The sequence below is a fragment of the Lactuca sativa genome, chromosome 3 (assembly GCF_002870075.4).
Source record: "Lactuca sativa cultivar Salinas chromosome 3, Lsat_Salinas_v11, whole genome shotgun sequence".
In the NCBI taxonomy this organism is placed as follows: domain Eukaryota; kingdom Viridiplantae; phylum Streptophyta; class Magnoliopsida; order Asterales; family Asteraceae; genus Lactuca; species Lactuca sativa.
In genome coordinates, this window is record NC_056625.2 from 155,647,453 (window position 1) to 155,660,047 (window position 12,595).

The 12,595-nt window shown below is 33.0% G+C and overlaps 1 protein-coding gene across 1 annotated transcript; it reads left to right on the forward strand.

Annotated features, from left to right (window-relative positions):
- Nucleotides 1–9,909: 9,909 nt before the first annotated feature.
- Nucleotides 9,910–10,733, forward strand: LOC111909874 (basic leucine zipper 43). Its single transcript, XM_023905644.3, has one exon. The coding sequence runs from the start codon at nucleotides 9,953–9,955 to the stop codon at nucleotides 10,535–10,537; it is 585 nt and encodes a 194-aa protein (XP_023761412.1). The 5' UTR covers nucleotides 9,910–9,952; the 3' UTR covers nucleotides 10,538–10,733.
- The last annotated feature ends 1,862 nt before the right edge of the window (nucleotides 10,734–12,595 follow it).

The following is a 12,595-nucleotide window of genomic DNA, read 5'->3' on the forward strand; positions in this document are numbered from 1 at the left end:
TCTTGCCATTCCTGGCGAATAACAACATTTATTCAAATCTAAACTAAACCCACTACTTAGCGATAAAGTATAAACTCCAATCTTGGTGACAGGTGAAGCTTTCCTATTCCCCATGATCAAGTTTATTCTTCCTTGCTCCACATTCTCACTTCTTCTTAGTCCCTGCAAGTCACAACAAATATGAATACCACAACCGGTATCAAGGACCCAAGATTTAGAATGGGGTGAGTTATTAGAAATGATAGTGTAAATACCTGCGTGGTTGGGTTTAACTTTCCCATCCTTCACATCCTGCTGGTATTTTGGGCAGTTCCGCTTCCAATGAGACTTTTCATGGCAATAGAAGCATTCAGCCTCTTTTGGGTCAGACGAAGGAGTGATGAAACCTTTCTTGGTTCCACTTGAAGAAGAGCCATCAAGGGTCCGAGCCTTGGTACCCTTTGAAGATCTCTTTCTCTTCCTCCCTTGACTTTTCCCGATTGCCAAAACCGGAGTTGAGTTTGGAGTAGGAGTGATAGCAACCGACTTCCCCTTAAGACCTGTTTCTGCGGTCTTGAGAAGTCCCTTAAGTTTGCTGAGTGTGACCTCTTCCTTATTCATGTGATATGTCATGCGGAATTGATCATAGCACGATGGTAAGGAGTGCAAAATGATATCTATTGCAAGCTCCTCAGGGAAGTTCACATTAAGCTTCAGCAACCGATCCACATAGCTTTGCATTTTCTGCATGTGGCTCGTGACGGATTCCCCGTCCTTCATCATGGCTGTTATCATGGAGCAGATGATCTGATACCTCTCTTGTCGTGCACTCTGATGGTATCTTTCCATCAAATCTTGGTGCATTTCATAAGGGTAGAAATCTTCATAAGACTTTTGGAGTTCAGCTGTCATTGTGGCCAACATAATGCAGGCCACCTTAGTAGCATCTCTTTCATGAGTATGAAAGTCAGCGATCTCCTGGGGAGTTGCAGTGGTCTCATCAATTTCCTTAAGCTCCTTGTCAAGGACATATTCTTTGTCCTCGTAGCGGGTAATCATCCTGATGTTTCTGATCCACTCATTGAAGTTGGATCCATCAAATGTGACTTTCCCACACAAGCTCATAAGAGTAAAGGAGCTATTAGGATTAGAGCCAGAAGCAGCATTGTTTGAAGACATCTGAAAGAAAGGACAAGATTAGTTTAGATATAAGAGAGTCCTTAATAAAACACCCAAATGTAATATTAAGGCTAGGATCCAATCACAATATAATATAACTTAGAAGAGGTATGCCGTAATCTAAGCTATACCATATTTGAAAGGTAGGTGAATGACGATTCACCAATTTCCACCATGAAAAACCGAAACATTTAAGTATTAGATTTTTGATTGGTTCTTAGAAATTCCTAGATTCTTTGAGATTCAATGAACTTTTCAAAGGCATGTTTCAATCTCGAATGTGCCCTCCAATTTTTGTGACTGGGATGCCGAGGATCACAAAACGAGGTGTGAAGTAACCATGCAAATCACTTGGTACCCTTGAAGTTTATCACTCAATCGATGTGCCGGTAAACCACACACGCTCGATCGATAATATAATAAACCCTAAGTCACCCTTTACCTACCTTGTTAAGTCCAAGTTAGTGTACCGGTTAACCACACACGCTCCACCAACGACTTAATCAAAGTGTAAAGTGTAATTTCATGGATTAGCACCTTATTCACATTTTTCCTAAAGTAACTAAGATTGGGAATTTAATAAAAACATTTAGTTACTTTATAATATTCATCATACTTTGAATGAGAATTTATAAATCCTTGTCTTACCCGTTCGGCTAACGACCCTCCACCAGTCAAGCAAGCGGTGGGTGAGAATAGACACCCATTAAGTCACCATTTTATAGGCAACAACCTTATACCCACCTTATAGACCGGCTTCGTGAATGAGGCGTACTAGCGGTAAGACGACTTTGTTCTTATACATATATATAATTATTAAATCATCATACTATAAGTATAAGGGTTGAATTTTAACTTTTAAAATTCTAAGGGTTGGAACTAAAGTTTAACTTAACTTTACTTGTTCCAAAACTTGAGGGCAAGTTTTGTAAACTTTCAAAACTTTTCATTTCTTGTAACTTATGAGTTTAATAGAGTAATAAAATGAGGACTTTTCATTTTTTCTAAATCTTGTGTTCTTTTAATGGTTTTTAATCCAAGAGACTTTTGGTTTTCCATAACTTGAGGACAAGTTATGGACTCCATTAAAACACATTATGATCAAGAATTAAACTACCACATAGGTTACAAATAATTCCTATGATCATCTAAACATCATAAGAACAAGAATATGAATATGAACACTTTCAAGAATCAAAGTCACATTAAACATGTAATTTTGATAACTAGTTGTTGTAAATGAATTAGAAAATACATTACACCATCTAAAACAAGTTTTCAAGTACCAAAACAGTTTAGGGTAATGTATCCAATCCATTTCCAGCAACTAAAGTCGAAATTCTGCACTCTGTCGACCCTACTCGCCGAGTGCATGAACCTACTCGGCGAGTAGGTTGAAGATACAAGTGGACTCGGCGAGTCCCCCCATGGACTCGGCGAGTCCATCAGTCAGACAGCAAGATTTCGACTTTTTCTTTCAACTTTTAAGCACAAATAAAAAGCAAACAATCCTAGGCTCTGATACCACTGATGGGTTTTGAGCATTCTAACACTTCCTAAGTGTACATGCAACCCTAATAACCTTGGATCTATGTTTGTATAATTATCATGCAAAGTTGAATTCCAAGGTTATATTCCTATCTAGAATACATGGGGAACAATTTTTCTTGAATAAAAGATAGAATAACTTACCTTGTAGTTGCTTGTGTTCCTTGAAACCTTGTGAGCCTAGCACCCCAAGTGTGATGCCTCAAATGCTTCACACAACACCAAATGCTCTTGGAAAGACTTTAGAGAGAATTCACACTTCTTGAAATTGGCCTAGCCCTCAAGTTTCTTATATGTCTTGTGTGTGTTGCCAATTTGTGTAGAATGGGACCTTTATATAGTGTTGTGTCATGACTCTTCATTTTCATGACCCATGGGTTTGTAACTCCCATGGAGCATCCTATGGGTAAAGCCCAACTTGATAATCCATGGAGCCTTTTAGCCCACTATACAAGATATGAATGATTTACATAATCAACCCATATATTTAATTAGTTCTCCTTTGATCACTTAATTAATTCCAAATTAATTCTTTGATCAAACTAATCAAATAATATTATTAATATATTAGAACTTATAATATATTAATAATCTCCAAGTGATATTTCTCTCATTTAGTCTATCCAATTGCATGGTGCCATGCAACCCAAATGGACCATGCCGGGTCGGGTCAAGTACACCCCAGAAATAGTTATGGACTTAGACACCTTATCCAACACCTTACCCCTTCACATTTTCAACCATCTAAAAAATCTAGAGGAATAGCCAAAAACTCTCAATCCTGCTCTCCTCTCTCCTCTCTCATCCTCTTGCTTGTTTGGGTGTGAACCATTAGAGACGTGATACATATGACGCTTGCTCTCAAGATTTCAAGAAGACTAGGATTTCATTATTATTGCTATATAAGAATCACGGTATGTTTTCTTAACCTTATTTTTATAGATTTCGAAAATATACTAGTGCAATTAAAGTTTTCCATTTGATGTTCAAAAGTTGTATGTTTAATTAGAAAAAACATAGATCCAAGAATTAGGGTTGCATGCACTCATCAAAATATATATATATATATATATATATATATATATATATATATATATATATATATATATATATATATATATATATATATATATATATATATACAGAGAGAGAGAAAGAGAAAGAGAAAGAGAGAGAGAGAGAGAGAGAGAGAGAGAGAGAGAGTTAAGTTCAGGTGTTTAAAGTAATTATTGTGTTATTGTGTGGTTGATGTGGACCAATCAAAAATTTAAAAAATAAATAAATAATCAAACAAATAAATAAGGGTAATTTAATAATTTGATAAATAATTTCTATAAATACACTCCTATAATTATGCTAATTACTTTGACCTAGCTTTATCCTTTTTTTTAAACAATCAACAACTAATGTATTTTATCTCATTCAAAATTAGGATGATCCTCCCTAACGGCCTAACCTAGCTCCAAGCAGATGAAGTATAGGATGACAAGTGATAGGAGGAAAGGAGCGGCAATTTCAAGCTTTTCCGGTGAGTGCTTCATCATCTCCGCTATCTTCCCCTTCTTCCACTTAGTCGGAGACGCCTTCAACATCCTTCTCATCTCTTATTAGTTCCTTCTATCTTCTCTTCAGATCTACCATCCCTTTTCCCCTTTAACCAGAACCCCATTCGCTCTCGATCAAACCCCAATTCTCCATCTGTCCCCTCTGCAACTTCAACGACGACACAACTTCTCTATCAGGTAAGTTTTAGTTTTTTTTCTAGGAATTGCCAAATTGGTCTCTCAATGATTTGATCTACTATTTTCAAACTAAAATCTTTAGTTTGTTTTAACCTATTGATTGGGGTTGTTTGTACACACAATGTACAACTGTTTATCGTTTCAATCGAGCATTTAAATTGACAGCTTTTGGTGGGGTCGACAACACGATTTCAACAAGATTTGTTCTCCCTGAGATGAAAAAACTATCAACTGGGGTTAAATTTGGCTCTTTTGTTGTATTGTTGGTTAGCTGTGGTATGACATTTGTTTCAATTTTGAATTTTTATCTGCTTTTGCAGCTGATACCACGAATCTTCATACGCATATACCCTTTACAATTTTGTTTCACGAGAGAGGTGTGGAGCAAGCTTGGTCATATGCAGCAGGTGTGTTTCTATATAAGTTTTTGATTTGTTCAAGACAAGTAAATTACAAGCTTTTGAATGGTGGTACAGTTATTAATATGATGTGTAGGTGTGTGAGCACCAGGTGTTTGACAATTTCTCTGAGAGAAATAATTTATCTGTCGTATAGTGTCATATTATTTTCTTAGATTATTGCTTTTAGGATACAATATCCTTGTACGTTTTTTGGTAATGCTTAGATCTTTTAGTTTCAAATCTTATTATTTGCTGCTGTTTGATTTTAGAGGAATCGAGTAAAGAGCAAGTCGAAAGAACTTAATCATATTTGCACTACTACAGATGGTGGCGAATTCCAATTCTGTGGGAATTAAATCTCGATATTTCTTTTGTGATTTATGTATTTTCTACAATTGCAGTTCTATCGGGATAGAATTACGAATTCCAATTCTATTGGAATGGAATCTTGAATTCTGATTCTGTCAGAATAAAATCTTGAAGATGAACATTGTATGGGATGAAGATGAACAATGACCACCAATCTTCCAAAAAGAATGGATTATTCTAACATAATAATATACAATGTATTGAAAAAAAAATATATGTAATAGTATATTCTGGTAGAATGATTTATATATTGTGTTTTTTGTTATTAATAAGTGTAACATTCTCATGTAATTCCTAACAATTGTTACCCGTATTCTATAAGAAATTATGTATTTTTTGTTTTTATTCTTCAATTGATTGTTCAAAAGTTTGTTATTCTATAAGAAGTTGTTCAAGTCATGATCAAGAAATAGGTTCAAGAATATTTTTATTATTTATGGTTCAAGAATATTTTTATTTTTGAATATACTCATAAACATATTCTGCCAGAATGTCTGAATCAAAATAATTATAATTCGTAAAATCGGATTTTTAAAATTAATAGAATCTATGATCCCTTAAAATATGCGATTTTCCTTTATTAAATCTATATTAATTGACTAAAATACCCTTGTAATTAAATTAGATGATATTTTTCAATTATATTTAATTCAAATATATATATATATATATATATATATATATATATATATATATATATATATATATATATATATATATATATATATATATATATTAATCACTTTCTTAAAATAAGTAAAATTGATTAGCCCAGATTTATGCATACAATACCACAATAATTACTTTGAATAGAATAACTTAAGCCTATATATATATATATATATATATATATATATATATATATATATATATATATAAATCTTTTGTTTCAACTAATTTATTTTGTTACTAGTCATACATATTCCACAAGAGTTCAACACCCTTATTTGTCACAACTATGATATACTCGATCAGGTTCACTACCTGTGTGTATTGGGTAAGTCGTGATAGATTAAAGATCTATAAATTTAAAACCTGACATTGTTAATATAAAACAAAATACACATCAGACCCCAGCCAGAAACATATATTAAAAGAAAATGAAGGAGGGGAAGATGAGGTGATACAACTTGTTTTGTCTCGTAGGATATTCGGGTTTTGGCAATGTACTTTGTCCACAATCTCAAGAGTCATCATGTTAATCATATTGTAAAATACATCAAAATGAAACCATATTTCTAGCTAAACGAGATCAAGATCACTAATATTTCTTACCAAAACGACGAAGGATCATCGTATTTGATATATCTTAAGAGTAATATGTGGGGTACTAAAACTTATTGGGATCATCGTATTCGATATCTATTATACAATTACACATATATATTACTGATAAATAATATTCAAAAGTTTGCATACTAAACATAGCCTTAATTAAGACTTAAAAGAAACTAAAGCACTACGCGATCATGTGATGTCCTTTTTCACATATAACTTGAAAGGAAATTAAAATGGAGAGAGGATAAGAACTGGATTTAGTATATCACATTATTGACGTGTGGAAATCGTGTGCCCTCTCATTCTTATGGAAGAATAAAACGAAGTTACTCAAGTACGGTGCACAAATGAGGTTAAAAGTGATGACATCCACAACATATATACTAGCAGCTTTCCATCATACACAGGCCCGTCCCAGAGGGTGGACGATAGGGACGACTGTCTAGGGCCCCAAATTCTTTATGGAAATTGTTATATTTAGAAGATAATACAAGTAATTTTCTTTTAATTATTGATTTGTTATTAAAAAAAAACTTGATGATATTTGTGTATTTTAAAAGCTCATTTTTTTCTCTCGCCCTAGGCCCAAAATATGTTTGGAACGGCCAGATGATACACAAATATGACCACGTGGGACTATGTAAAAGTCTTTCTGGGAACTTTACTGTTGAATTGACTCATCGCGCAAGAGAGGAAAACTGTTGGTGCTCACTTCACCCATGCACGCTTGTTAGTAGACCCCATGATGGGTGAACTTATACAACTATCCAGTATAGGCTATGTAACACTGTAAACATGGATTCTTAACATGTTAAAGTGAATGCTTTTATTTATATATTATCTAAGGAAAGAAGTGATACATCTTTCTAAAGAATGTCACCTCATATATGAACAATAGGGACTAAAAGAATCCCAGTTGTGTATTAGTTGAGGCATATACTAAAAATTTCATCAAAAAAACTATCTTTTTCTACAGCTAGTAGTAAGCACCACCACTTATGGTGGGGGTGGTGGTTGAATTGGATGTGCTATTGATAAAATTTATGGGGTTGGGGTTAAATCAGGTACCCTCCAATTGGGACTCGGTCCGTAACTTTAGGACATTGTCCTTATTTATTCAATTTCACTTTCCCAAAATCTCCTTGGCTTTTGTCTTCAACACTTATGAAAGAATGAAAGTTCCAAATGACATCAAGGGTATAATAGGTAACACAAAGAGTGAAAAGCATGACACACAAAAAACAACAAAGATATGATGGTAAGGTGGGAAGCCAGGGGGATCTTTTTTTTTTTTTTACCTCCAATCATTTATTTCAGACCTTCTACAGTCCACACATTCCCTCTACTGTGTTGCAAAAGTTAAAGCAACTGACATTGTCAATTAATGTCATGGTAAAATGGTAATATTAAATCTAATCCTATAAAGCTGAGAAAAATGTCGTTACAAATGTTAACATGTAGACATCTTTGTATAAACACCAATAAACAAACGACAACACATTAAATATGAAAAACTGAAACACATAAGAAGAGCAATTAGAGGAAAAGATGGAACATCGCAAGAACAATTGAAGGACAAGACAAGAAAGAACAATCTATTCTGTCTAATGACATTTTTGACCACTTAGTCTAATCACATATGGTTTTACAAGAAGGGCATTAATTTCATTCCATTGAAGTTAACTTTCATATGCATGAATGATGGTTGATCAGAAATGTTTATTTAGAAGTACGTCACGATTTTAATATTATAATTTTCTTATATTACATATCTTATGGTTATAAATATATTTTTTTTATTTATTTTGTGCCCCTAAATCTTATATTCAATCTCAAAGAATACAATTTATCTTTAAAATTAATCTAAAACATATTGTTCAGATGTCACCAAAAACCCCATTCGTTCCCAGGAGATATTATATGGTAATACATCACATCACATCACAATTCGTCTGGCTTGACCACTTACCAATTAATCACAATATGCTGCTTTTATTTGCTTTCAAAATGGCGTTGAAAACTAATCATTTGCTATCGTGGGTTAACTTAATGAAATAATGACTAAGAAACACCAACTTTTACCATAATGTGCCATTGATTGGTGCCTTGCGTCACAAGAAACAGTGATTCCTATTTCATAAAGATTCAGTAATTAAAACGGATACATATTTATTTTAGTATATTTTGTTAGCAAAGTGGTCAAATGAGTACCTTGTTTAATTAATAATCTTTCCACTTGCATAAAAAGGACTTGTCTTCTCATGTTTCCTTTTCTTTTTTTAAGCTTTATAATCCTATCCACAATAAAAATAGAATCCTCAGCAATTTGCCAAAAGAAAATATCTGGGGACAACGACAATCATGTATTATGTTGACCAGGGTACATGCCATCTAAAGATCAAAAGGTTAAAAATATTTACAAGAAGACAGTTGTGGATTTAGAAAATATTTTAACTGGTGTCACATCGCACATAAAACCAGGATAAACCAAACTTATGATGGAAACTATTAATGGAATTGAGAGTTTTTTCTATATAACACTTGAAATTTTTAACTTACTTTCTGTAGTATCCTCAATTTTCTAATTGTCTTTTTATTTTTTGTTCAATATGTAATAAAATTTGTAACCCTCTCTAATAAATAAAGGTTTTTTTTTTTTGTCATTTGTCACACTCTCATTCAATTTGTCAAATGTTATTTTGTGGTTAATTTTAATTAATTTTTTTTCACATGTCATTTTTTTATTTTATTAAATTTCACATAATATTTTAATATAATAGTTGCATTAAAAATAGTAATAAATGAATATCAATTTCATTAATAAACTTACCTTTTAATTTCTAAATTCTCAAAATTAAAGTTTATTAGTTTCTTTTACTTATTTAAATTAGTATTTGTTTAAATTTAAAAGATAAAAAACATTTCTACTATAATAATTCAATATTTTTCTTATTTTCTTATAAATTCTAAGTTCTTAAATATTTTCATCTTTATATTTAATTTTTTTTATAAATTAAACATGTAATATATGGATCTATTATAAAATAAATAAAAATTAAGAACCCATATAATAATTCAATAGTGGTGTCTACCACCCCACCCCACCCCCCCCCCCCCCCCCCCCCCCCCTTCATTATCAGGTTCAAGTCTCAGCATCACCTTCTTCCATTTACACACTGTAATTTACCTACCCTATTATCCGAACATGTGACAGGTTAGTGGGGGCACCGAGGGTATGACCTAATGCGTATACCTTTTTTTTAAGAGTATATCGTCAGGTAGTACCCTACTCATCCACAATCAAGGAGCCATATATGCTTCTACTGGTGAATTCATAATGCTAGGACCCTCGCAACCTTTTTTAAATACTATATAAACTCCTTACCTCATCTTCTCCTTCGCCTTCATTTCCAATCACAACATCCATCTTACCAAATTTGTGTAAATATTATAGCCATGCAAGCCAACGAGCTTACTGATTCCCACTACCTTCTTCCTCCAAACCCAGATCTCGATCATGACACAACATACTTAACCATGAACCTATACAACTCACCAATCATGCAATTCAATCTCAACACACCCTCAAACCCATTCTACAATCTTCACATGAACCCCCAATATCATGAAATTAACCCGTATTTTTCCGATGAAGCAGATGATCGACAACAGAGAAACCTCATCAATGAAAGGAAGCAAAGGAGAATGATATCTAATAGAGAGTCAGCTCGTAGGTCACGCATGCGAAAACAGAAGCATTTAGATGAACTTTGGTCGCAGGTGATTTGGCTTCGTAATGAAAATCATCAACTTGTTGACAAATTGAATAAATTTTCAGGGACACATGATCGAGTTCTTCAAGAGAATGCTCAGCTTAAAGAGGAAGCTTCAGAGCTTCGTGAAATGATCAACAAGTTGCAGCTTAATGGAACTTATCCTAGTTTGATGGACTTAGATGATATCAATAGCAACGCGCTTTACCTTAGAACTGAATCTTCAAACCCTTCGATCTCTATCTCAAGTTCCTCGGAGTTCTTCTAGACATGAGTCTTTTCTCTTTATCAATGATCTCTAAGTCAGTTACTATGTATTCCAAGAGTTCGAAGAGGAAGTAGCTGAATAAATCTTTATTTTTTTAATATAGCGTATGATATCACATGTTTTAAATCTATCTTGTAAAAAATTGGGAAACTGGAACAGATTCTTTCTTGATTTGAAACCCCACCAAGCATAAAAGACTTTTTTGCAGAAATAATTAAGAACACATGCTAAATAAATTAGTAAAAAGGTTAGAAATTAATATCAGTATAAATATAAATACTTTTGAGGTGGACAGGATAAACAAGAACAAGATAGCTAGAGAAAAACTGCCTCTAAAAAGAAGAACATGTGAAAAGGTCCACCAAGGTATATATCACCTTAAAATTACTACAATCAAACCTTTTAGTCTTGAACTGATTCTGCTTGAGGTTTTTGACCATGGTGATTGTGGATTCATCATTCATGGCTGAATGTTGACACATGGAAGTGTATGTATCACATTGTTTATGCGAATGAAGGTGGTTTATGCTAGTGTACAAGTTTTTTTTTTTTTTTTTTTACATTTTATCAGTTCAATTGGCTAATCAATATGCCTCCTTAGTTATTAGGTGTCGGCTTTCTCAGTTTTTTTTACAGGCATAAAGAACATTGTAAGTCTGATATCAAGTGCAATTGCAACAGAGTTAAATCTATACAAGTACGTACAAGAAAACAGTAGTAGCTAGCCCTACTCACTTCTCATAAAGGTAATTTATCAAGTAAGATTTTCACAAGTTTTGGTTAGCCAACTTGATTAAAAGGTGTCTTTCTAACAAAAAGTTATAGGTTCATTATACTAACTTGCCCTTCAAAAAAATAGAAAATAAAATGAAATCAAGTGAAATTTTGTTCTCTCTCTATTTCTCAAGTAAGTTTGATGATTGACATTATATGCTTGAAGTTGGTAGTAGATCGTACTAAACTAAATAAAGTAAAATACAACATGAGGGCATCAATAATTCATCTACTAGTGAAGAGTAAAGAGAGACACTAGAAAGTGAACCAATCAGTAAACTCAGTGATCGAGTCTGGAAATTCGACACATCGCCACAAACAAAAAGCTCCAAAGTTACATAGATGAGACCATAGCACTTAAAATGTGGCCTCTACCACAATGTCTTTTAGGCAAAGGCAGCAAAGTAGTGCAACTTTTGACATCATTTCAGTATTATATATACTCAATCAATCATACTTGCCATGAAATCTTGAATATCAAAGAAATATTAAGCTTTTTACACACGGAACGAAAGGTCCTATGCAAGCAATGGTTTCGTTCGTTGTGTGCTAATTTTTCATGACATTTCTTTCAAACTTTTGTTTAAAGGTTTACTCCATGCTTCTGGTTGAGGAAATGAAGATAATTCTTCATCAGAAATTCCGAATACTATACAAAAGAAATTATGGAAAGAAAAACCCATCATTCAAAGTAAACTCAAAGATTTTTGTTTGATATCAAAAACTCGAACAGAAAGAAAGGAAATTTGTTGTATTTGTTTGTAGAATTGTATTGTTACTTGATGCCTCGTTAGGCTTTTGTAAGAAATCATGACATTTATTGGAAAGCTGAAAGAGCTAGAATGACTAGTTGGCATTCAATCAAATAAACTAAAATATAATGCGATGACACTTTTGGTCAAGAACTATTCGATAAGATTCGATAAGAAAATGAAACTATTTAATCATTAAATAAATCTCATGTAGGTTTTACAGTAAATAATTTTTGCAATATGGTCCATTGCATATTGTATTTTATAGACTCCAATGTAAAAAAAAATTGATATTGTTGTATGAAAAGTAAAATGATAATGCGATAATCCATTAAACTCTATAAAATTCAAATTATTTTATATGCCTGTAAGATCCTAAGGAAGATGACAAATATGAAATTAAGAATCAATGCATAACCGATAAGACACGATATAATGTTTAAACACATTTGTATAGATAATAGTGAAGTACCAAAATGTAGAAGCATGTGTTTGCTTACTACATTACTCTCTCTCTCTCTCTCTCTCTCTC